The 26,386-nt window shown below is 32.4% G+C and overlaps 1 protein-coding gene across 1 annotated transcript in view; it reads right to left on the reverse strand.

The window, feature by feature from the left end:
* Positions 1-26,386, reverse strand: part of LOC126741622 (ryanodine receptor) — a 249,779-nt gene that overhangs the window by 199,152 nt on the left and 24,241 nt on the right. The window contains exons 6-20 of the mRNA XM_050448136.1: positions 25,700-25,818; positions 25,577-25,646; positions 25,323-25,522; positions 25,079-25,261; positions 24,248-24,419; positions 23,975-24,193; positions 23,467-23,810; positions 23,090-23,409; positions 7,741-7,998; positions 7,543-7,684; positions 7,263-7,473; positions 7,001-7,209; positions 6,702-6,942; positions 994-1,199; positions 782-938 (exon numbers count right to left, since the gene is read on the reverse strand). Of these exons, the coding sequence (XP_050304093.1) occupies positions 782-938; positions 994-1,199; positions 6,702-6,942; positions 7,001-7,209; positions 7,263-7,473; positions 7,543-7,684; positions 7,741-7,998; positions 23,090-23,409; positions 23,467-23,810; positions 23,975-24,193; positions 24,248-24,419; positions 25,079-25,261; positions 25,323-25,522; positions 25,577-25,646; positions 25,700-25,818 (3,051 nt within the window). The remainder of the gene's footprint in view (positions 1-781; positions 939-993; positions 1,200-6,701; positions 6,943-7,000; positions 7,210-7,262; positions 7,474-7,542; positions 7,685-7,740; positions 7,999-23,089; positions 23,410-23,466; positions 23,811-23,974; positions 24,194-24,247; positions 24,420-25,078; positions 25,262-25,322; positions 25,523-25,576; positions 25,647-25,699; positions 25,819-26,386) is intronic.

Genomic DNA, 26,386 nt, shown 5'->3' on the forward strand with positions numbered 1-26,386 from the left:
ATTAATTTGCTAGAAAAAAAACAGGTCGTATATAACGAAGGTCGGATATAGCGACGTAATTTTCGTGGTCCCTTCACCGTCGCTATAAGCGACTTTCACTGTATAAGGTTGTGTGAGAAGTTAAAAATTATGCGTTCATAAAGGTTAAAACAATTCTAGTTTCAGTGAAAAAGGTTAAAAAGGGAAAAAGTATAATTAAATATTTTGTTTAAATGTGTATATTAAAAAACAATTAAATAATTTATCTCATAAAATTATTAACCTTCTCATAAATGTTCATTATGATAGCAATCAATTTTCTTCTTCAACTTCAATAGTCAACTATTTCTTAGAAAAAAATATAGAATTTTTTGTGCAAGAAATAAAATCCCAAGCCGTAGAAACAAAGTTAGTTTTTAATTAGAATACTGTAAATTAATTAATTTACTATAATTTAATTAGTTTTTTTTTACTTCCTACGCCACTGCTTTTTTTCAGAGTGTTAGCAATGACATCATTTTCTTCTTCGCGTTTAGAGCCCTCAAGGTAAAATAAATAAAATTCGAAAAAACCATTGGTTTCTTTTGATTCATGATCCCTGTACACGCGAAAAACCTCCGTTGCTATAAGTAAAAAAATATTAGGTTGCCAAATTTCAGAATAAATCTAAAAGATCAATAAAAAGGGCATCTATCCAAGCCTTAATTTTTGAATACCAAGAAATTGATGAATGCCTCAGTAAAAAGTAAATGACACTTTTCATGACACTTAAACTGTAAAATTACGAACAATTTACACTTACATTATAACCATCAAAGGCCCAAGTGTTTTCATCAGAACCAAGCATGGATCCAGGGGCACAGTCAGCTTTAGCCCAACCGACTCTCATCGGTCCAGCGGTTAGAATTTCAAATTCAAAATACCATTTTCCCGAGCTTACTGCGTAGTTTTTCTCCGCTCTAAAAAACAAATGTAACCATTTTTGAAACATTGTAATAATGAAAGCATGATTACCGGTATGTTCTAAACGCTTGTTGTCTAAGTTTACTAGCTTCAGCCAGTAAAGTTTCTTGTTGTTCACCTGTAGGGGGATCGATTATATAACCGTAGACTAACAAAGTTCTTACTGTTTCAGAAGCGGTGTCTCTGTTGGCTTTTTTAATCGCCTCATCTACTTTTCCGTACGGTACTAAATGGGGGCTGCGCAACATATCTGGGTCCTTAAAAAGAGAATAGTTCTTTTGTTTACCTATTTTTTTTTTTACTTTATAACTTGTAAAAGTAAAAAAAACTTGTACTACTTTAATTAATTTTTTCAAGAATGTTTCTAGGTGTCGTTGTTTTTGCAAACAAGCAATAAAGAATTGGGCTATATTCTTCGTTGGCCAAAATGTACACAGCTTTCAAATAGTTCCAGTGGAGTTAGAGTAAACACATATTTTATTATTTCTTATTAAAATTTTTATTTCTTCCTCATCTTATCTTGTATTAAATTACCTTTCAGAATAATTATATGACCCTTCTTTTATTAATATCAGGCTAATAAACTTTTTTTTTTTTTTTTTATTAGGTTTATAGATTACTTGAGATGTATATTTTAGATAAGAATTTAAAAAAAACTTTGTTCATCCAGATTATATAAGAATAGAGTTTTATTACATTTATTTATATATTTTAGACAAGTATAATCCTTAGATCGAAATATGTAGACACATCACATTCTTACTTAGGTCAAAGTTGACTAAATAAAATACAAGTTGCTTCTTCACTCGGCGAAAAACCTTTTATATTTCGATCTCAAAGGCAGGCCGCCGAGCTCCTCGCCGACTGGAAACTAGCAAAAAATGTAAAGGGGAATTCTGGTAAAAAATAGCTATTATTTTACGAGTTTCGTCTAATTCGAATTGTAGGGGAAGACGGAGCACGATTTTATAATAATTTTATTATCTAGCATAAAATTATTATTTAATGTACCAACTTGGGAAAAGTATGTAAATTGATAATACTATAAATTATTTGTTTTTATAGCCACCAAACTAAATAAATTTTACATTATCAAAGTTTACGTAATTCAAGAACTAAATGGTTACATTTTTTTTGTTAATAATTAGGTACTTAGGTATCTTATTAAAGGTTGTTTTGGTACGACTGGTTTCATTAGGATTTATTTTTAAATCAAAGTCAAAAGTTTGTTTGAAAAAATGCATATATTACTGTTACTAAACTTAACAACTAAAGATAGACATAACTACTAAGTAATGACATGTTCGAATTCTAAATGATTGATTACTACACTTTTTGACGTTTTTGTCAGACTAATAATAGCATTACCAAAGACATTATAAGTAATAAACGTAATGTTTCATTCATAACCAGCCCAAAAATGTGGTGAATAAATTTGACTTCTAAAAATTGATTTTTTAATTTATTTCCAACATTGGTTTGATGAGCTAGTTCTTCGAATTTACTAGTAAATATGTTCTGCAGCACAATAATATAATCAGTCATATTCTTAAATGGGACTACTAATCCAAAATTAGTTTCACTGTATGATTTAAAATGAAAAAATTTAGTTTCGTCTTCACCTAACGTATTAGAATTTCTAAAGCTTATACATACATCGCAAGAATGTTTTTCTAAACATTTCCTTAAAAAATATCCTGTAACATAAACTAAAGCATTACCTTCAGGGGTCTTAAGATTCTGATAATCTTTTGTTAATACTTAAGACTTGTTCAGAAGAGATAGCTGACTCTTAAGGAATGCACAAGAATCTGCTGGGTAGTTGTCATCTAGGAAGTTTTGAACATCTTCCAAAGTAACTCCTACTTCCAGGGATCTTTTTGCGTGGGAGCCTTCCTTTTCCAGAGTTTTAATTTCTTTTCTTAATTGAATTTTTCTTGGAGTCATTGCCGAAATCTTCATTGACGTTTGACAGAACTTAACTTGAAAGTAAAATTTATTTTAGATATACGATACCTGTTTTAATACAACATTAAAATTTAACTCAAAACAAGATCAAAATAATTTTAAAAAATTTAGGGTAATGTTTTTTGGAATTTATTGAACTTTACCCAAACTGAAATAATAAAATCTAACAAAAAATAAAGATTTTTTTACTCAGGAGCTAAAAAACTATTATAGGGGTAGCGTCGTATGTTTTATTAAATTAGTAGGTTTTTCTTAATTTTTATTGTACTTAAGTAAAACATTTGAGTCTAGTGCAAGTGTAATTGTTTTGCATATTATACAAAAATTCACAGTGCCGATTCTTTCACTTACCTGTATTATTACATACATCCGTCTGGACAGAAACATTAACCTGCATCAGAGTGTCAGTTTGCACGGAAGCGTCACTGAATTCCTTCCTTAATGTGTGTGTGTGACTTGCAATGATGTTAGAATTATCTGTGCCTGGAAAAATAGTACGTAAATTTGTAAATAATTCTGATTTTCCTATACACCAAAAAATTGCAAATATTAAAAGGTACCTTTTATAATACATATTGCTAACGACTATTATTGTGATATACCTAATATCTTGCTCAAGGGCATTCGTAATAACATTGATCCCTTACACTATCTTCAACAAGTGTCGGTTGAGCATTCATTTTTCTTTCATCCTGTCGAACTTACCGAAGTAAAAAATGAAATCAAACGCCTAAAAAACCATAAATCATCTGAAGCTGATGGGATATCTTCGAGGTTGTTACTCTTTTTGCCTGATTTAGCCTTAAATGCTTTAGTTTCTTCATAAACAATTCTTTACATAATGACATTTTTCCTTCATGTTTAAAAGAGGCAGTGGTTATCCCTCTTCATGAGGGTGGAGATTTGGATCAGCCTTGTAATTTCCGTCCCATTTCTATTTTGTCTACCCTCTCTAAGATAGTTGAAAAACTTGCAAAAAGCAGAATTTTGTCCTTTTTACATCATAATGGCATTTTGTCTGCAAATCAGTTTGGATTTCAAGCCGGTAAAGGGACTCATGATACTGTTTTTAGCTTTTTGGAGAGCGTCTATGTGTCCTTGAATTCTGGAGAGTCATCGGCGGCAGTGTTTTGTGATCTATCCAAAGCATTTGACTGTGTGGATCATGGAATACTGTTATCTAAGCTCGATAAATATGGTTTTATTGGCGTAGCGTTGCGATGGCTTGAGTCCTATCTATCAAATCGTACTCAGAAGGTTACAGTGTCTGGGCGTTTGTCTGCTTCTAGATCCCTAAAATGCGGCGTTCCCAAGGGTTCAGTGTTGAGACCACTGTTATTTTTACTGCATCTGGATGACTTGAGTTGTTGGCAAGGTGGTTCAGTTTGCTGATGATACCACCATACTATGGAGCCATAAAAATTCTGATTATATTAAGACTTGTATCCTTGAAGACCTTCAGATTTTATCAGGGTGGTGTGCTTCCAACAGGCTCGTGTTTAATGTAAGAAAGACGTCTATTATGGGGTTTAAGTGCGATGTTCTGATGTTTGACGAAAATTCCCTCTTGCAGAATAAGGAGTGCTGCAAGTTCCTAGGAATTACCATTGATGGTCGCCTTCGGTTTGAAGATCATATTTTACATTTAGCTGGGAAATTCTCTTCTGGATGTTTTGCAGTAAGAATGGCAAAACAAGAGCTGGAAGGGGTGGTTGCACGTTCAGTGTACTTTTCACTTATGGAATCTCATATTCGGTATGGCTTGCCTTTTTGGGGTTTAACCAATAAGGGGCTACTTAACATGGTCTTTGTTATTCAAAAAAAACAGTTAGATACCTGTGTTCTGCTAAGTTAAGAGATTCTTGCAAACCCCTCTTCATTTCTGAAAAAATCCTAACTCTTTTTTCACTCTTTATCTTAGAAACAGCTGCTCTTATTCACAAAATTCCCAAACTACCCTCTGACACTGGCCATTTGACTCGTCGTGTAAATGATGTTCCCCTACCTATTCCTACGTCTTCCCTTACCAAAAACTCATTAATTTACATAAGTAAAAAAATGTACAATCATGTTCCTCTATGTGTTAGACATATATCGGATGTTAAGAAATTTAAAAGAGAATTAAAATCGCTTTTATTGGCTAAGGCAAATTATAACCTGGATGACTTTTTTAATGATAGGTTTTAACCTTGGACATGTTGGAAAGGTTTTTTTTCCTTTTTTCTTCTCTAGTTTTGTCAACAAGTTTACCTTTATTTAGTAATTGATTTTTTTATTTAGTTATCTTTAATTCAAATATGTTCAAAAAGTTTTGTCTTCATGTATTTAATTTTGTTCATTGTTTTGTCAATTTTTGAAATTGTATTTTTGTTTTGTTTTTTTAGCTTGTAGGATGCTTGTACACAAGATTATTCTTACGTAATATAGCACATTTTCTTTCTTTCTTTCTTTCTTTCTTTCTTAAGTGCACAAATTAGAAGAAAACATAAAACATACTTGTCGATGCTCTGGTCAGGAGCAATGTAGGAATTGCGTCGGGTCTAAGACGTTGATTTGAAGGGGACATAAATCTGCTCTCCGCAAAATGCAAGCTACAAATATTAACCCTTTTATAACATTGTTCCGGAGTAAGATCGGCATATATATGTTCACAAAAACAAAGGTAAGGACACAAAGTCACGATCTCATCCAATCCATATAATTTCTTAAAAAAGCTTAAAAGCTACACGTGTTTCGCTCCTGTCGGAGCATCTGTGATGAAAGAGTTGTAATGTGATCTGTGTAGGTCTAGGCCTGATGATGCTCCGACAGGAGCGAAAGACGTGTAGCTTTTAAGCTTTTTTAAGAAATTATATGGATTGGATGAGACCGTGACTTTGTGTCCTAACCTTTGTTTTTGTTTTCGTTTGGTCTCTTAGAGAAAAATGGATGATACGTATCTATATATATGTTCGCCAGTAAATCCCAAAATACCTTTCCAGAGTTGGCACCTATAATCCATTTTATATATTAATTTAAAAAAAGAAACAGGAACCAGATCATAAAGTAACTAGGAATGCAATCATGAATTTAATAAACAACTAATTCCAATGTACTTACCCATTTTCATTTTTCGGACATCTAAAAAACATTAAACCACTTCCACGCTTTGTAAAACAACTGTCTACCGAACAATAAGTCGACATTTTAATATAATAGATTATAATAATTTGCCAGTCCACTAAGTCCACCCGGTACAACTAGTAATAAAACTCTTGCACATCAGAACGATTTAAACTCTACTCACTGTGTAACCCAACAGATTGAATTGTTGGAGCGTCGCCCGGCAAATGAAGTGAGGGTGAATAGGTAATTCGGCGCGTGGAGCCCAGTGAAGCAACTTGTATTTTATTCAGTAAACTTTGCTTAGGTATCACATTTACTATTACATAATAAATACTGTACTGTTATATATATTGGAATTTTTGTTTCGTTTTTAATCTTTATTTCTGAACAGCTTCTACCTAAATTTTACTAATTTCAGGAATGTACAAATAATTTATTTCTCATAAATAGTCTATTCCTAATCAAAAGACCAGACATAAACAAACCTGCACTGTTTCTAAATCGTCAATGCGCCGTAAAATTGTCGCTCGTAACTCTATAGCCAATGCCTACCAGAGAGAAAGAGAGTATACGTCTGGCCTCTTGGTAGTGAATAGTCTATAGACCGGGTGTTCATTTAAAAGATTTTTTAGTTTTTCTCAATAATTGTAAAAATTAAATATTAAATACTAATATAAAAAATATACCTCGTTTAACCCATAAGTCCAGTTCTGTTGAATTCTTTCCTTTGCCCAAAGGTTATGGGTGTTTTCCGCCAGCTGATCGACTAACTCTTCCAATTTGGGGGTCAAATGTATGGCGCTTAAGTCCAAAGGCGCCGGCTTATATCCGTTACCTTGTAAAAACGGCTCGTTGGGCAACCTAACCGTCTTTATTCTGGATGGAGGCTTGTCCATGGTTATATAGTAACCAAGAGCTATTATTGTCCTGAAAAAACAAGTATGTTTCATTTTAGTTTAATCATATAACATTATTAATAATTTACTTTAAAGTTTGAACAGCTAACTGGGAGTCATATCTTTTCTCAGCAGGTGGTAATTTATCAAAAGGCACCAAACACGGATGAATATGCCTTAAATCATCTCTATACTCTCCCCAAGCCCATCCGGCCTCAATTTTATTCATTGCCCACATTTCGTGGATGTTTTCAGCTAATTTGTCCTTTATTGATTCGATATAAGATGGAAGACTTACCTATAAATACAAATTTACCATAAACTAAATATGATCAGCTATGTCCTACTTACCATTGATGTATCTACAGGGTTCGGTACAAAGGCTGTATCGTCTTCAATATATAGCGGCCCGGCAATAACATTTTTATTCATATTTCCGAAATAAAAACATGGATCTAAGTTTAAAATTTGTTGTGGAAGTAAACTTTCAACTAACGGTGAGAAATCTTCTGGAGGGCAGAATTTTAGTTTGCCATGGTCACCACCAAGCAAAAAACGACAACTAGAATAATATTATTAATAATAAATGACGATTACTAATTGCCATAACTATTGTAGTCAAGCTATTTACCTCAGTTTGGACGAACAACTTATAGCAGGGAAGAACATTCCATCTAAATTAAAATTCTTAAAACTTCCTCTAATAGGATTCCCGTTCAGTGTGAAGGCTATCTGAGGAACAGTCAGATCTAAGGCACAACCGATAACATCGTCTAAAAATATGAGACATAAGAAACGACAAACTTTGGAATATTAAACATCATCTTACTTTTCCTGATATAAGGTTCGGTTACTTCCAAAACAACCTGCGTAGATCTTCCGCCGGTCCACAAAAAAGCACCGTCAAAACCAAACGAATAGAGGTCATCGCCCACTCCGTTGCCGCCCCATTTCTCACCACCACCGGGATAAGGAATGTATCCTTTGGAATTGGCCCAGCCTATCCTCAAGTGGGGCATCATGTGAGTTGTTTGTTCTAAATGATCTACTGTGACTTCGAAGTACCACTTTTGATAGATAGCACTACCTAAATAAAAAAATCGATTTGCTTCAATAATAAAATGCAGAACTCATTATGTTTCAAATAAAACTCAGGTTTTAGATTTTAACACTACCAAAGTTCATGACAAAGTACATGACATATATCTTGGAAACTATAAGAGATAGAAAATTGGTTAAATGGGGAAAGTTGTAGGGCAATTAGTTACCAGTTTAGTGCCGCTTTTAGAACAATTTTTTCTTTTTCCGATTTTGAAATATTTGGAAAAAATCAAAAAGTTGCATTTTTGAAAAAGCGCTGTATTTTTTTATTTCGACGTATTTTTAAAATCTGTCAAAACATTATTAGAACAACTTTTTAAGGACAATGCATACCTGAATTCAGTTTTTGTTTCTGACGTTTCGGTTCTGAGATTCCATCCTCAACTTCTTTTTTTCTTATGGCGGCGATTTTGTTTTTTCGCTAAATTAAAAAGCTTTTGTTCTGTTCTTGTCGTCACCTCAAGTTCTCTTTATTGATTAGTTTAATACTTAGTTTGATTTAGTTTAGTTCTATAAGTTATATTCTTAAGTGCATTCAAAGTATCGCTTCTTGCTGTTAATATTTTTTTGTTTTACATAATGAATGTTGAGATTTGCCTTATTTCCTCGCCTCTCCCTATATATTTCCTTACTTGCTATTCTTTACTTTTACTACAAACCTGGTACATACCCAAATAATACGTCACACGCAAGTACCGAAAAGACTGACGCGGGGAATCGAGGTGAAAAACACTCGGTACAAGATCGTCTTACTGTTAATAACCATTTTTACGACCAGTGTTCGCGCGGCCTTCCGCAAAAACCTCCTGTGTTATCCTGATCCTGACTGACCCCTAGGTAAGTCTTTTTACTTTTAATTTAATTCAATTACTTTTATTTATAACATCCTCTTTATGGCGTTTGTGGAATATTTTCCATATCAAAAATCGACGTTCGGCTCGAATTACGTGTAGTAAATGGCGAATGCCTCAATCGGATAGAATTAAAGATTGGAAATGACCGAACGATTGTACGTTGGAAATGTTCAAGGGGAGGTAAGAAAAACATATAAAGTATAATGGCGGTTTATTTGATTGAAAGCAGTAAAAATGAATGCTTTTGGGATATTTAAGATATTTTTTTCACTTGCGTATATCAGTCGTAATATGGGTCTGAGGAAAAGACCTAACTAGTGTCGAAACGGTGGCCCACTAGTTTAATTCTTGGAAAATAAATTAACCAAGAATCGAATACGCTAATTCTATAATATGCTTAGAGCTATTGTTTAGAACGACCAGAAAGAAGAATTCTTAAATATAATGTTGGAGGTGTGTTGAAACTAGGATTGGGCTGATATTATCACTAAATTTCGTTGGATCTAGTTCTGAGGATGACACTAATAGCGTGGGTCATATATTTTATTTTTTGGAAGTATATTAACAAAATAGTGAATGTACGATCTCGTTAATATGACTAAAAAAAGATTTTTCATAATTATATGAAAAACCATATTTATAACGACTGTTTGTGGTCTACCTATATAATTTCGTAGTTTCTAGTCCTGAGGTTGACTCTAGTTACAAAATGTTGGGTGATTCATTTAATTTCTAGATATAAAATAATCATAAAGCGGATAAAATACCTAAGTATTAGACACACTTAATTTTCAAACATAATATTATAAACCGAAAATTTTCATTTTTGAAATTAATATGAAATTAGATTCTTGCATTGTTTTTTGTTACGGAAATTGTGTGTTAGGCGTGAAATAATATGTTTGTGATCATAAGTCTTCTCTGGATATTTTTCTACCAATTGCTCACCAGTAATCAATCTGGTCATAAAGTAAATCAATAAATGAGAACTTCTCTTGTCTTCACATAAAAACTTATAAGCGGTAGTATGTATAAAAGAGCAACACACATCCTTCATATCACATAATTTAAAAAAGCTGCATGATTCCCTTGTCCTGAAAATGACACTGTTCTAATATTGAAACGATTACTACGAGACACTATATAATTTTTATTTGTTTATAATTGCTAAGATTCTTCAGATTGACTGAGAAACAGAATTTAAAAATTAAATACAAAGAAAGATTTACTGGCTTAGCGAGCCCATCTATTAAATATTTTTTGCGGTATTTGACTTTTATATATATTTATGAGTAATAAAACCCTCCCAAAAACTATAAAATGCAGTGCAAATAGTACAGGAAAGCAGCCAAATTCAAGGAATCTTACTAAAACGTTTCCGCTGCACTCAGCTCTAGTATTTTGCCTTTAAGTAGCTTGTATACGGAACGGATACAGCCTGAAATACTCCAATATTTTTTCGTGCTAAGTCAGCAGGCTATGGTGTAAAACCGTCCAAAGGTACATGAACCATCGCAACCTATAAATTTTACAGTCCATAGGGCCTCAATTGATTAGAACCCTTTTCTAATCAATGGCACCCTATTAAACAGCTCTTTTTTTCATTCAAAGTTCACTTTTCGCGGAGTTGGTCATGAATGTGGAGGCCATTTGTCGTATAAACAATTATCATTGTTTAATGATTTAGCGTCATTTACTGACAATTCTGCAAAATATTATTTATTTGATTGAATTTTTTATCTTGTTTAGTAGTTCTTATCTTGTTAATTTTTTGTTCTTGTTCTTGTTAGTGATTAATAGTTTTTTCTTATCTAGTTATTTTCGTTTGTATTTAGTAAGTTTTTTTACATTTTTAATTTCCGAAAATGGCTATGCGATATTCCAGTGAAACAAAAGTTGACATATTGGAATGTTATATTAGATACAGGGTGGGCCGGTTTCGATGGCGAAAAATTAAATGGCCGACGGAGAACGAAAAAATAATAAGTTTGCTATTATAAATAATATTCGAAAAATGATTCGTTAAAAAATTACAGGGTGTCAAAATTCTAATTAAAAAAATCATTTTTTTTTTATTTTTCTTAAACCACTTTAGATATTTTAATGAAATTTGGCACGTTTAGACAGTTAATCAAGACGCATCTTTTTATGCAAAAATTATTAATTTTATTCACCAGTGGCGTGTGCTCCATTTTAATTAAAAAAATGATGCGCCACTGTTTTTTTTTAATTTCTTTTTTTTATGAAATCCTTGTTTAATTTAAAATAAAAAACATCTCTTTACTTTTTGTCGTACGACACACTGTTTGCGAGTAAAAAAATAAATTTTTATAAATGCTGATTTTTTTTTTATTAAACAAAAAATATGAAAATACTAAATTTAATTAAAGACTAAATTATTCTGTTGGGTTCTAAAAAAGACACAAGAATCTGGATTCCGAAATTCAAATAAATAATGAATATAATAATGCCGGCAAGAAGGCAATGCATGCATAAAATAAAAGACGGTTTGTTTGTATTTTATTATGACAGTTAATTATTTAAGTAAGTCAAATTATTGCGTTGGTTAACTTATTAATTTTGCTATTGTTAACAGTGTTGTGAAAAATGCGTTTTTCAAGTAATGAATACGCTAATATTCATTTTTGTTATGGATTTTGTGATGAAAATCCGGAAGCGGCAGTTCGTGAATATCGAAGACGGTATCCAAATAGAAGAATCCCAGATGCTCGAGTGTTCATTAGAACACATCAAAATTTTAGGAACTTTGGTCTACGTGGTAATAATGAACAATACCGAAACCAGAGAAATAATAATGAAAATCGTGTACTGCGCACTTTTGATAATAATCCAAGGCTGACCTCTCGCAAGGCAGCTCAACAACTACAAATTCCTAAATCTCAAATATAGCGAACCTTACACGCTGACCACAGGCATGCATATCACCTACAGCCTGTTCAGGGTTTACACCCTGGTGATGCTGAAAAGAGAGTAAGATTTTGTCAGTGGCTTTTAAACTCAACAGAGGAAAATCCCGACTTTTTACACAAGATACTTTGGACGGATGAGTCTTGTTTTACAACACGCGGAGTTATAAATTTTCATAACATTCATGTTTGGGCACAACAGAATCCACATGCAATTCGGCCAAGATCGTTTCAATATGAATTTTCCGTTAATGTTTGGTTGGGCGTTATTCGTGATAATGTTTGTGGTCCGCATTTCCGCTACCTCCAAGGCTAAACTCACAACTATTTCTGGAGTTTTTAAATAATAGTCTGCCGGACTACATTGAGGATTTACCCATTAATTTGAGACATGAAAGTTGGATACAACTGGATGGAGCCCTCCCCACATTTTGGAATAGGTGTAAGAAACTGGCTTAATAATAATTATCCTCGAAGGTGGATTGGCCGGCTAGGGAGGAATGATATTAATGATCAAAATGGTATTGGACCAATACCCTGGCCACCCAGGTCACCGGATCTTAATCCACTAGATTTTTACGTTTGGAGAAACATTAAGGATAAAGTTTACGCTAATCCCGTAGTTAACAGAGAGGAATTAATGTTAAGAATTCAGGAAGCATGTAATGACATGCAAAATCAAAATTTTGTGGTACTGGCTGCAATAAACTCCTTAATAACTCGGTGTAGAAAATGTATTGAGGTCGGTGGGCTGCATTTTGAACAACTTCTTTAATTATTAATTGTTTTTATTTTGTTATTGTTTTTAAACGAATTAAATTTGTTATCTTCTTATGTGTTTTTATAAATCAGCATTTTTACTCGCAAACGGTGTACGACAAAAAGTAAAGAGATGTTTTTTATTTTAAATTAAACAAGGATTTCATAAAAAAGAAATTAAAAAAAAACAGTGGCGCATCATTTTTTTAATTAAAATTGTATGAAGATCGGCCCGCACACACGCCACTGGTAAATAAAATTAATTATTTTTGCACAAAAAGATGCGTCTTGATTAACTGTCTAAACGTGCCAAATTTCATTAAAATATCTAAAGTGGTTTAAGAAAAATTAAAAAAAATTGATTTTTTTAATTAGAATTTTGACACCCTGTAATTTTTTAACGAATCATTTTTCGAATATTATTTATAATAGCAAACTTATTATTTTTTCGTTCTCCGTCGGCCATTTAATTTTCCGCCATCGAAACCGGACCGCCCTGTATAATGTATTACCATTATAATGTATATGTCGTAGCCAGATTACAAAACCTGTCGTTTTATAAAACGCCTAGTCGTTTTATAAACGGCGGACAGATTGTCAAATATTAATTGTCAACTCATTATTTTGCTATCTGGCTAGCCATTTTATAAAACGACTAAGCGTTTTATAAAACTACGCTGACTGCTTGGCCCGATTATTAAACGCTAAAAGACATTTCATCGTTTGATATTATGACATTGTGACGAGTGATGCATTTTAGTCTCTTAAAAAACGGCGGCCAGTATTAGCCAGATACTCAAACTTGATCCATAATTTCAGTTTTGCTTGGTTCGTTTAGTTACAACTCTTCTTGGCTTGCTTAGTACTCTAAAAATATGGATCCTGTTAAAGTAGCAGCGGCGGGAGTAGATAAAAACTACTTTTATTCCCAGTTAGAAGAGTTTTATAAGGGTAAGTATGTAACATGATACAATAACACATTAATAATAATTATAATAATATAGTTTAATTAATAATTATTTATGAAAATTTCATAGATAATTATTATTGTGTCCAATCGATGTTCAATCTTTGTGAAAAGGAAGAATTACTAAAAACACAAAGAACACAATGTACAATTGGCCAAAAACGTGCAGCTGACCAAATGGCCCAAATAACTAAAATAAAATTCAATGATTTGCAAGTGGGGGAGAATATATCTGTAGAAGTTCCAAAATTTGATAGGGGTCCCCTTGACCCAAAAGGGGTACTAGGAAATATTCTGGATATACAAAATGGGGTATACCAGATAGGTACAGAGCATGGTCGCCTTAATCGATGGTTTTCCAGAGACGAATTAAATCCAGTTGGCAATTCTAACTTTAACCCGTTTGTCACACAGATATTAATATCTCTCTAAGGGAAGCAGTTTCTAAGGTTTCGCAATTTGGAGGACAAGGTTTTAAGAAATGTCAGTGCAAACCTAGTAAACTGCAATGCTGCACTAAGAGATGCTTTTGTTTTAAGGCTCGCGGAAAATGTACAAGTAGGTGCCATTTTAGTGGTCCATGTTCCAATAAATGAACTTTTTTTTCATCAACGCTTATTTTGTTTTTTTTAATTTAAGTATGCTTATGTATACATAATACATAATAAGAATATTAAATGTTTATTTATTTTTGTATTTTTTGTGTTTTTTATTAATAATTAATAAATTTTTATTCATTTGTTTTGTTCATAAAATAAAGCATATTAACATATTCATCTAACTGTCTTATAGCTACAAGGACAATTTTTCATCTGCTTAGTGCTGCCCAAATATGTATGTTGATATCAATAATTTATATTTTATTAAATACTTTTAAATAGAATTCGTATTTTACAAACCGACTGAAATACCTCGCCCGCAAGAATGTTAAACGGTGAAAACATTACCGTTTGACATTCTGGCAAAGTTGTCATGGTCGTTTTATAAAACGCCTATACTCTATTTCCTTTTTGGTGAGAGCACAGTGCCTCATTATTTATGCAGAAGTAGCATAAATATAGGGTGAGTCTTCCATTTTCTACATGTAACAAAATGATAAACCAGGCTGTTTTTACCAATTTTAAGTGGACAAGTCCTGTATGGTCTCAAATACAATAGGTCGTAAAATTCGGAACAATGGTTTCGAGTTCATTTTTATGACAAACGGGTTGCGAGTGTCGTCCCGACTATGGATATTGATTTTAATTTTTAAGTTAAATAATTATCTGTTATGAAAAATTTATAAATAATGTTGGATTTTACCTATTATCTATTAAAGATTTTTAGAAAAAGTATGGTTGGTAGGTATAACCTATATTTAGTAAATTATAATTATAACAAGATTATAATTAATTATAATTATAACAAGAAACATTTCTTAAAAGCGGAAAAACCTCATTATAAAACTATGACTAACAATTTGATTGTTTTTTAAATGTTTAAAAAATTGTTGTAAAATTTCATTTTTTTAATACCAACCAATAAAAAATGCAACTCTTCAAACATATCTTGTCATTTATAAGAAAGGTACATAAATGTAAGGATCTTTTAATTTATTAACCATATTTACATATATTACAATAAAAATATTTACGAAATATACAAAAAAAATCAATTTATAAATCAAACATTTCATTACTCTCATCGCTTTCATCCGAATCAGACATTCTCACTGTTATAACTAAGGGTTCGACAGTTTCTTCTAGAAGATTATCGAGGGTCCACATCTTTTCTTCTTCTTTTATAGCATGATTCACAGCATTGCTCCAGTTTTCTTGGGTAACGTTATCCACTGCTGCTTTCAGAAGTTCTCTTACATCTTTCAATTTAAAGGTTTTATTATTAGCCACAAATCCTTTTACTTGAGCCCAAATTAACTCTATAGGATTTAATTCAGAATGGTGAGGTGGCAAACGAAGTACAGTTATATTGTGTTGTTTTGCCATTTCGTCAACAACGTGTCTTTTATATTTTGATTAACTATTGTCAGAAGCTCTGCTTTTACCGCGTCATCTCCAAAGGGTATTTCTTTTTCGGTAAGCCAGTTTTTTATTGCCCCTTTTCGCCAGCAGGATGATGGTAATTTTTCTATTAATCTTGAATGGTAGCTGGCATTGTTCATAACAATAATTGAATTTTCGGGAATTGACTGGATCATTTTGGAAAAATAATCTTCAAAAACATCAGCGTTCATTTCTTCGTGGTAATCCTTAGTTGACTTCGATTCGAATTCAAACAGACCGCCATTTAAAAATCCTTTATAGCTCCCAATATGTGTAATTATTAATCTGTGGCCCTTACCAGAAGGAGACTTCAAGCCAGTCGATAAACATTCTAAAAAAGCCTGACGGGAGCTTCCAACATTTTTATTCTGCCAGCACTTGGGATTTCATTCTTAAAATAAAATGAATGTACTGTCCTCCTTATGATATGCTTTGCTGTCTCATCAACTGCTATCGGCTTCCTACCGGCAGTTTTCTTTACACTCTTCTTAGGCAAGTTCTCACGGTTTTCACTTTTTCTGTCACTAAGAAGTCTGTAAATTGTTGCTTTACTTATGCCTGTCATATTGGCACATGTAGAAACTAGATTTCTAACAGTACTTAGAGGCATTTGATGCACAAGTGCATCATGTACGCTTAGTACTATTAGCGGAGTAAATAACGGGTTAAAATATTTCAATTTTTTTTTCCGGCTTAGAACCAGATGAAACCTTTACCAAATCATTAGTTTCGTTATTGCACATACGAAATGGGTAATTACGACTTTTTTTAATGGTACCGAGTTTTTTAAAATCAGAATTTAAAAAAAAATGGTTTAATTCAAAAATGTTACCATTATACATTAAACTGCCAATATCTCCGAAACTAATTCATATAGCTAAATTTTCTTTTTTTTTGCTTAAAGGGCATATATAAGCGCTAACAACTGCAGTAAAATAATTGCAGAAAACTTATATTCTTGTTAATAAAAAACATGAAAATTATAAAATTTATATTGTTGGTATTGAATTTTTCAGCAAGCTATAAACTTTTTTATTATGATGAATTTTGCCATACATGCTACGAATGAAATGTAGAAAAAACCATAAGAAAGTTTTTAAAAAAAGCCACAGGTTTCTATCCGAAATAGTTTTTGAAATATGAATTTTTAAAGTAACGCGTAGGCGGAAATTGCCGCGCTCTATACCGTTGCCGACCGAACGTACTTCCAACTGCCGCCATTTATTAACCATCTACGAATAATTTATAAATGAAGTTGGTGAATAATAATAACTTAAGATACAGTTACATTCGTTATAACACTTCAAGCCCTGGGATACACATATACACTTTCTAGTGTTGCAGTTTCCATCGAAACATCGAAGAACTAAAATTTTCCGTAGTTCCTTTGGGACGGGATCCTGTGTCGCAAATATTGGAGTCCATATATTAGACTCTCTCTCATTTGTCCAACCATATTTTCTTGGGTCTTCAAAATTCATATATGGTATGTGACTGTTATACCAAATTTTTAGTTGATATATGCACATAAAATAAGAAATAAATTGTAATGTGTCTATATACTCATTTATGTCCTCAGGAATGGGAAATTCTTTCCGCTTGGATTGAAATTCGCGCATTTGATTCTTTAATATTCGACCCGCTCTGTGTAAGATATGAACTTCATTTTCTTGAAAATATGGCTCATGATCTAAATAATTTAATTCAGATTCACTCGTTGAATCTGACGTCTCCGCGGAATTATCTTGTTTCGTTGGGGATTATTTTTTTGGTGATAACAGAGTTTTATTTCCTAATTTTAATTGTTTGTTTCTAAATGCCTGAATATTCTTTTTTGATATATAGTGACCATAGCATCGTTTATGATATATGGCATCATAAGCAAACAAATCCTCGTATCCACATAGCTTTGAAATCATAGAAATATCTTCCCGTTTTTGTGCTGCATTAATATTTTTTTCGTGCGTACCTTTTCCTGTTCCTAGAATAAAAAGTTACACGTGTAATTTACTAAAACTCATCTAAAAGGAGGATTTTAATAAATGTATGAAGTATTTTAAAAACTGCACTAGCTAACTCTAAATGGTGAAACTTGTCACATCCCATGTGATAATTAATTGATATACCATGGATAGAGTTACAGAAAACTTTAGTGGTCGTATTACATCGCCCACCACATTCAGTTAAAAGTTAATTTAAATTCGTTTAATCAATGTAATAAAAACCAAACTTGTCACTGCTATTAGTTAAAAGATGTTGCGTACGGCGGAAAATATTTATAAATTTATCCAATTTTAACCTTTTGCACCCACTAAGAGTTAATTTAAAAAATTACTTTTATGTATATTTTTCTCAACTTTTTAATATAAAAAACTTTTCGTAGGTATAATTAAAATTTTATACTAACCTGTTTGTACGGATGTTAATTTTTCTTTATTTTTAGTGCCTGATTTGCCACAATTTAAACACATTCTTCGTATATCAAACGTACTACCCCTGCGAGTGGCCGTGCTTGTACTTGGCTGTGTGTCGTCGGTTTGGTCAAATTGTTTACATAATTGTTTACTTGTAAATTATTTTCTGCAAGATACATGGTACACAACTGTCAAAGTGCCGTTTAACATTTGCTCCTTTTTCTCCAAAATATTACGGCTAATAGGGTCATTTCTTTTCTGAGCAAAGTTTATTATCATACGTAGGCCTTTTTGTGTTGGTTTTTTTACAATACAATCATCATTGTTCAATAATTGTTCACATAAGAGGCACTTCATTGTTGCTATTGTTCATATGAAACAGAAACAAACACATCAACAAAACTCTCATAAAACATAAACACACACCAACGCAATAAAAACGTGTTTTAACGCACAAAAATCAAGAGCGTTACGACACAGCTTTTTAGTGGTTATGATATGATCAGAGACAACCAAATTTAAAGATTTGAGACAAAAAAGAAATAAAGAAGTTTTAAAAGAAAAGAAGTTTTAAAGAGACAACCAGAGAAAAACAAATTTGATTGTCTCTGATATGATGAGTCACGCGTCTCCCGCGAACGTCGGCGACTGTTGTTTGACTCGCTAATCTGGCACAACTTTGCAGGTGGATTTCTCGCAATCTAGCTAATATATCCGATTGCAGTTACTTTTAAAAACTTCGTAACAATTTTGTCTACCTTTTATTCGCAGATAGTATGGAAAAATGTTTTCAAATAAAAAAGTTTCTCGCTTGCTCAAAAATTCATTGCAGAAAATATAATTTTAATGATTTTTAAATGTTATATTAATAAAAAGAAACGTTTTTTGGATTTATTTTATCGCAGTTTTCAGCGCTTATGTATTCTCATTAAAACAAAAAAAAAGATCTTTTGAATATGTTAAAAAGTTCCAGAGATATTAAAAGGTTAAGGTTAAAAAGCACTTTTTTTTAATTCCTGCCTTTTTGCAATATTCTCCATTTTATAAAACTCGGTACCACTAAAAAAAGTCGTAAATGCCCATTTCGTATGTACAATAACCTAATTAATGATTTGGTAAAGGTTTTATCTGGTTCTAAGCCGATTTTATTTTTTTTAAGAAGGGAGCTACTTTTATTGTCTTTTTTACTCCGCTATATAGTCCTTGCTTTAAAATCTAACACCTTTACACACTACGGGGATAAACTTTGACATTCTTACAACAAATGCGCAACAATACTGAAAAATAAATTAAGTTTTTAGGATATATCTACATTATATACCATAAAATATAACTACCTGTTTGCATTTAAGATTGCACAATTTAGGTACCTATAATACTATTTACCTAGTTAAAAAAGAACTTGTTCATTAGGTACTTAAGTAATTCAAAGAATTTATGGCTAAAATTGGCCTATTTCTTGCACTATTAAATAAATCCAACAAATGAAAACATTCAGGTCTTAATGTACTTAAAAAGTGGGACGCCAATGGTTTACGACCGTTTTATGGCTATCGACCCTTTCGTGTGCTCCTACGGATTAAGAAATGGACTATAGTCGTCTTATAAAATGGCTAGCCAGATAGCAAAATAATGAGTTGACAATTAATATTTGACAATCTGGCCGCCGTTTATAAAACGACTAGGCGTTTTATAAAACGACTCCTTTTATAATCTGGCAACGACATATATAATGTATTACCATTACCAAAGTTTACGGAATATCTATTCCTATCTATTCCTAATAATCTATTCCGTAAACTTTGCCATTACCATATAAAGACTACCATTCAGAGTCCTTTCCAAAAAATAAATATTGTCCATATAAGCCTACTATTGTTCAAGGTTTAAGGGATACAGACTACCCAAGACGATTAGAATTTTCAAACTGGTTTGTAAGGCAATGTCAAGAAACACCTAATTTCAGCAGGAAAATTATTTGGACCGACGAGACTTTTTAGCAACTGCAAATTGGCAGGTCAAAGATATTTAAATCTTTTGGAAAAGCAGTTATTACCTGCCGTAAAGCTAGGTTGGGTTCAAATACGGAGTGATGTGTGGTTTCAACAGGACGGGTGTCCCGCGCAATAATACTCGGAACGTTCAAAACTTGTTAACGCAAGCATTTAATAATGAACTTATCGCGAACCGCGGTGCTGTAAATTGGCCAGCTAGGTCTCCAGATATTACACCCCTGGATTTTTATCTTTGGGGATATGTTAAAAATGAAGTTTACGAGTTTGAACCTCCTGCGACTCTCAAACAACTAGAGGACAGGGTTCGGAATGTCTTAAATAATATAAATAGAAACACCCTGTGCAACTAGAAAGGTTTTAAAGAAATGTGAAAAATATTTTAACAAAATGGCCGTCATTTTGAATAGTTTAATTTAATATTATTGTTACAAGCAGTTAATCGTTTTATTTAGAAATTACGTAAAAGTTAGCAAGTTAGTGAGTTAATAATAATCGTGTGTACGACAAAATGCCAATGAAAGGCATGGCCAACTCAGCAAAAAATAAACTATTTAATTTTTTGACGTAAACATAAAATATTTTCATAAAGTGTTATACATCATTTTAAAGGGAAAAAAAGATTTTTTTAATTTTTCAAAAAAACAAAATGGCCGCCATAAGAAAAAAAGAAGTTGAGAAACGTCAAAAACAAAAACTGAATTCAGGTATACGTTGTCCTTAAGAAGTTGTCCTAATAATGTTTTTACAGATTTTAAAAATACGTTGAAATAAAAAAATACAGCCCTTTTCAAAAATGCAACTTTATGATTTTTTCCAAATATTTCAATATTGGAAAAAGATAAAATCGTTCTGAAAGCGGCACTAAATTGGTAACTAAATGCCCTACAACTTTCCCCATTTAACCCATTTTTTTTTCTATCTCTTATAGTTTTCAAGATACCCATACATACCAAGTGTGTGTACCAATTTGGGCCACACTGTATATGTTTTCTGATAAGTAATAAAGAAAGTTTTACATAAAATTTGAAATTTGGCACACATCAGTAGCAACCTAAATACTACTTTTTGGTCCCTAGCTCATTTTGCAAAACCTAACTACAAAAGATTAACTTCAAGACAGTAAAATAATCTATTGGAGAACTTATCACGAACATTTTGGAAAGAGGCAACATCAATATTGCGACATGCATCAATTATTCTTTGACGTAGATGGAAGATAGATTCTGACTGGGTGACGTAGACTTTTTGTTTCAAGTATCCCCCATAAAAAAAGTCCAGAGGTGTAAGATCGGGCGACCTGGCTGGCCATTCGGTAGGCACTCGACGACCAATCTACCGATTAGGGTAAGTATTAGTCAAATATTCTCTAACATTTTTGCTGCGGTGGGGATCTTGGTGAAAAACTGTTTCCAACTCAAATTCATGAATATTGTCTTTAATAATCTTAAGGATAAGTGGTTCTACTGCGTTTTCCAACATGTTTAAGTAAAGTTCATCTGTCAAATTTTGGTATTTATTACACCTAAACAGGTGTAGTAAAGAAAATCAAAATGCGAAAAATAAGATTTTGGAAGTCTGTCATTTTGCTATGAGTTGAAGTTTTCATCAAGAAGCTTTCATCGTCATTTGAAGTTTTGCAAAATGAGCTCTCAACGGACCAAAAAGTACCCAACTAGCAATTTTAGTTAAGGCGACAACATTGTTTGACTATATTACTTTATTCAAGTAATAAATCGGTAACTGGTACCAAAAAAATATCTTATAAGTTTAAATAACTGCCAAGTAAAAAATAGTAGTAAGAAATACGTAATATTAACTTAATACTTGACTATATAGTAATTATTACTTTGCGGTAACTCTGATGGTAGCTGATACCGCTTAGCGACCTGACCTAATTACCTTTACAACGTCGTTACTATAAAGTAGAAAATATTGGTCGGGGGGACGATTAAATGGGAACTTTTAAGTAAGCGCGATTACAAAGGTAAATTTCAAGTTCTTGCGACTACATAGGAACATCAAAATATTACCACGCAGTAATACACTTTGAAGTAATATTATCAGTAACAAGACCGAAATAGTTACCCTTATTTCTTCTTTAAAGTAATATTTACCACCTTGGCTATTAAAGCAAATTACCTTTAAGTAATTATTTCTACTATGCAGTAAAATATACTTTATAGTAGCATTTTTTTGAAATAATTTACTTATTCCTAAGTCATTTTTACTTTGAAGTAACAAAAGAAACTTCTTGGTAACTCTAACAACAATTCGCCATATTTTTTTTAATTATTTGACTCCATTTTGTGAAAAGGTATTGCACGATTTTATTTGCTAAAATCGGAAACGTTTTACATTTTATGCAATTTTTATTAAATTATAGACTTCTTATATTCATAGGAGTAAAGAGGAGTGAAAAAATTATATACCTTCTTTAAAAAATTAGATTTAAATATTTAGACTTGGTATATTTTTTTGTTAAAAGTCATTATTTTAATGAGGCGTTCTTTATTTTCGTCCTATATTGCCTATGTTTAACAGTAAAATTTGCTTCGTTTACATTTTTCCACTCCGGTAAGCGATAATATCAGCTATATTAAATACAATATGAAGTAGATTAACCCCGATACAACGCCATCACTTAGAATAAAGACGGACATATAAAATTATATGTGTTGACAAAGAAAGAGAATCAAAATGTTTGCATAATATTGTCTCAGTAACTTCTTAGTAACTAGCACTGCACAATTACTACTTTATGACATCCCGAAAACCAAGTTCCCGGGACAATAGAATTACGTATTTGCTACAGCAAAATCATTCCCAATTTTGGTAAAAAAGTGGTAACAGAACGGTGCCTAAACGGTTCCCGCGACTAGTAACCACAACTTTAAAGTATTCTTTATAGTCGCGATTACGTAGCTGTTGCCAAAAATGCTACTTGGGTAGTATTTAGGTTGCTAATGATGTGTGCCAAATTGCAAATTTTTATATAAACGGATTCAAATGATAAGAGGGGGGAACAATAAAGAACCACACTGCCTATATTATAGATATAGAAGACCAACCAAACTAAATGTTAGCATTTATTTAGCTTACCTTCTACTCTACCGACAAATATGTTCGGCCTAACACTAGCGACGTGGTCGACAAGTTGCGTTTGTAACAACAAATTTTTTCCAGGAAGCAAATAGTCACAAATATTATTCTGTGAACTGCGTACAGCGACTCCATTACCGACACATAGAGAGCATAGTACGTCAAGAACTTTTGGATCTCTGCCATGCTTTTCTAGTAACGAAATTATGACTTTAATATGCTCATCTCGCATCATGTTAAGGGCTTCGGGAGAATCGATCAAGACGCAGTGAAGTACGTCCAGCATTCCAGTACCTTCGCTTGAAGCTTGGGATCCCAATCTTTAAAAAAATATATTATTACATTTTTTATTAATGCAATTCTAATCGGGTTCAAACCTCGAAAACAACCAGTTCAGACGATTTGAATTGGCAAATTGAGCACAATTCGTGTGGTTTCCTTTAATAATGGCTGCAAGTAGTTGATATAAATATCCAGAAATCATTTCCCAGCTTTGATCTCCAGATAACGCAGCCAAGAATCCTTGGGATGTTATAACATTGATTTTATCTATGGCTTCTAAAATGAGGTTTAGGATGCCCTCCTCTTGGAATAAGTCTTGACGATTCCTTAAGGCTCTAAGCCGGTTTTGCTTCTCTTCATGTTCCATGTCGTCTTCCGGTTGAGCAAAGTAATTAATTAGATCTTCCAAGCACATTACCATTTCGGCAAGATTTACGACCTAAATATGTAATACAGGTTTTAATTATAAAAAGTCATATTTTTCGAATTTATGGAAATATAGAAGAAAAACAGATGATCCACCCAGTAATTATATAAATACATAAGAATATTTATGAACCACTCGATATATTATGATGAAACTTTTTATCAATATACACCTACCTGGAAAAACATTGAATGCCTTCTGTTAACTTGTAAACTTTCCAATCCATTTATAAATTGCGTAAACAGAGAGCTGCATTTACGAATAACCCTGGCGGTGCGCGATTCCTCTTCTTGACTTCTACTAAAGTCTAAACCATCGTCCATTTTTCCTTCTTCATGTAGTACTGCTTGTTTTTCTTCCACTTTCCCGACGCCTTTTTTTTTCGTTTCGTACGCCTAAAGAGATAAATAATACAAATTGATGCCCTAACACCTAAACTACATCTATACCTTGTAAGACAGCCATAAACCAGATTCTGAATGTTGAACTATAACGGTGGAATCACCATATTTAATAATAGCTGAGCCAATAACTTCCAGATCTTTATCTTCGAGAACCACCTTTTGGTCGTCTTTTTCATGTCTTAAGCAAAACGCTGTTAAAGCTGTAGTAGCTTCTTCTCTGAATAAAAATAAAATTTACTTTTAAGTCGGGATATTTCGTAAAGAAATTATTTTTTAATAAGTGATATTATAACGAAATTAAGGAACACGCTTTTATTGTCGTCAAAAAACTCTAACCTGACTTGCGTTGACTATGGTTTAATTATTTCCAAGGTAAAAACTGATTAAACAATTAAACCTGAATGAATAGTCACGAAATGCGGTCCCTTTTAAAGATCCGTGGAACAGTTTAGAATTTTTTACATTGTTTTTACCGATGGAGACCAATAATTTCAAGAGAATACACAAAAGCAATAACAGCATTCAAATTCTAAAAAAATAATACATTTTGGGATTCACAATAATATAATCTAAATTGGGGCCCAAATGGAACCCTCAAACAAGATAAACCATAGATGGACATAGTAAGCTAAACGTAAGTAGAACCCTGAATAAACTTAATTATTCAACTTAGAAAATACGAGCAAAATATTACAGCAACTATAAAAATAATTAACGTAATTACATTTTCATAATACTATTATCAAATAAATATTATTACTAAAAACTACGTGTATATCCTGAGTTTACTCGCTTCCATCAATGTGAATTCTTAACACCTTTTGACATTCGTTCAGGCTTTTTAAGATAACTTCTGAATTAAAGCTTACCACTTACCTAGAGACGAGATACAGCTCGTTATTTTCATTAACAGCCAAATACCGACCAGTGGTAATATGTCTTATTCTCATTGGATGACTCCAATTGATAAAACCACCTGCCCACTTGGTCCTAGCTAATTCCAACCTCCAAAGAGATCTGGCTTGTGACATTACACTGCCACCTTCATAAATGACAATGCTGGAATTATTACAATAAAATGTTAGTACCAGCCTATGAATAAAATATAACTTAGATTTACTTATGTGATTCTTCAGTACTCCACGTGGAGGGTATCGTAAGGCACTCGTCGCCTCCATGAAAAAACCTGAGCACATCGCCTCCAAAGACATAACCTACATATTTCATACGGGATATACCAGTGCCATATGGTTGGACAGACCAGTGGGTTACATGGAAACTGGCATTTACTATGGAAAGCTCGTTTTCTTTGGTTGTATGCTAAAAAACATTTATAAATAAATTCTGAGTAGAACAAAAACATTGTTTACTTACTAAATATCTTTCTGTTGCAACTGAAACTAAAATCAAATCATCTCCTACCCTGACCTTTTCACCCTCAGATCTAGTGGTAAAAAAATTAGTAAAAAGGAATTAAGAATATTCATAAAACTTTACCTTTGTTTGCTAGCAGGGTGTACGGTCCACCAACAAGCTTCACCCTGACTGTGTTCTTGCAAACCGACATCGAATGCCAGTTTGTCGTTGCTTGAACTTGTGGAAAGGCATGCTAGGTACTAAAATACCACATTTTTTCCATAACATGATTAGATTAATTAAAAGACAGAATATGAGTTTAATAGATTAGTTATTAATAGTTATTATATCTAAGCTAATGTTATAGTTATTATATCTAAGCTAAGCTTAATGACTTTAACATTTTTTAATGTTGAAATTGTTGGAACTTAAAGCCTGTGCTTCAAAGTATTACCTACTACATCGATATATCCGGGCGATACAGTACAGAAGGCACACTTTTTAATAAAACTATTTTACTCTTCAAGATAAACAAATAAAATTCGGTATCTCAAACTAACTTAATTATTTTAAATGGGACACTTGGTACATTATTACGTATTTCGACAGAAAATAATATTCTAAGAATAATGATACTGCATTTTCTACTTTTTGTTTTATACTTATAGAAAAAAATCCATATTTTAAATTCTAAAATAGGATACCATTGGTAAACATTTAAGATCAATCAATCAATCAACACTGTGATTGATATACATACTATGAATAATACACAATCATAATATGTCTTAAATAAAATGCAATATATAGGTAGGTCAGTGGCGTGCA

The sequence above is a fragment of the Anthonomus grandis genome, chromosome 1, assembly GCF_022605725.1.
Source record: "Anthonomus grandis grandis chromosome 1, icAntGran1.3, whole genome shotgun sequence".
NCBI classification, from domain to species: domain Eukaryota; kingdom Metazoa; phylum Arthropoda; class Insecta; order Coleoptera; family Curculionidae; genus Anthonomus; species Anthonomus grandis.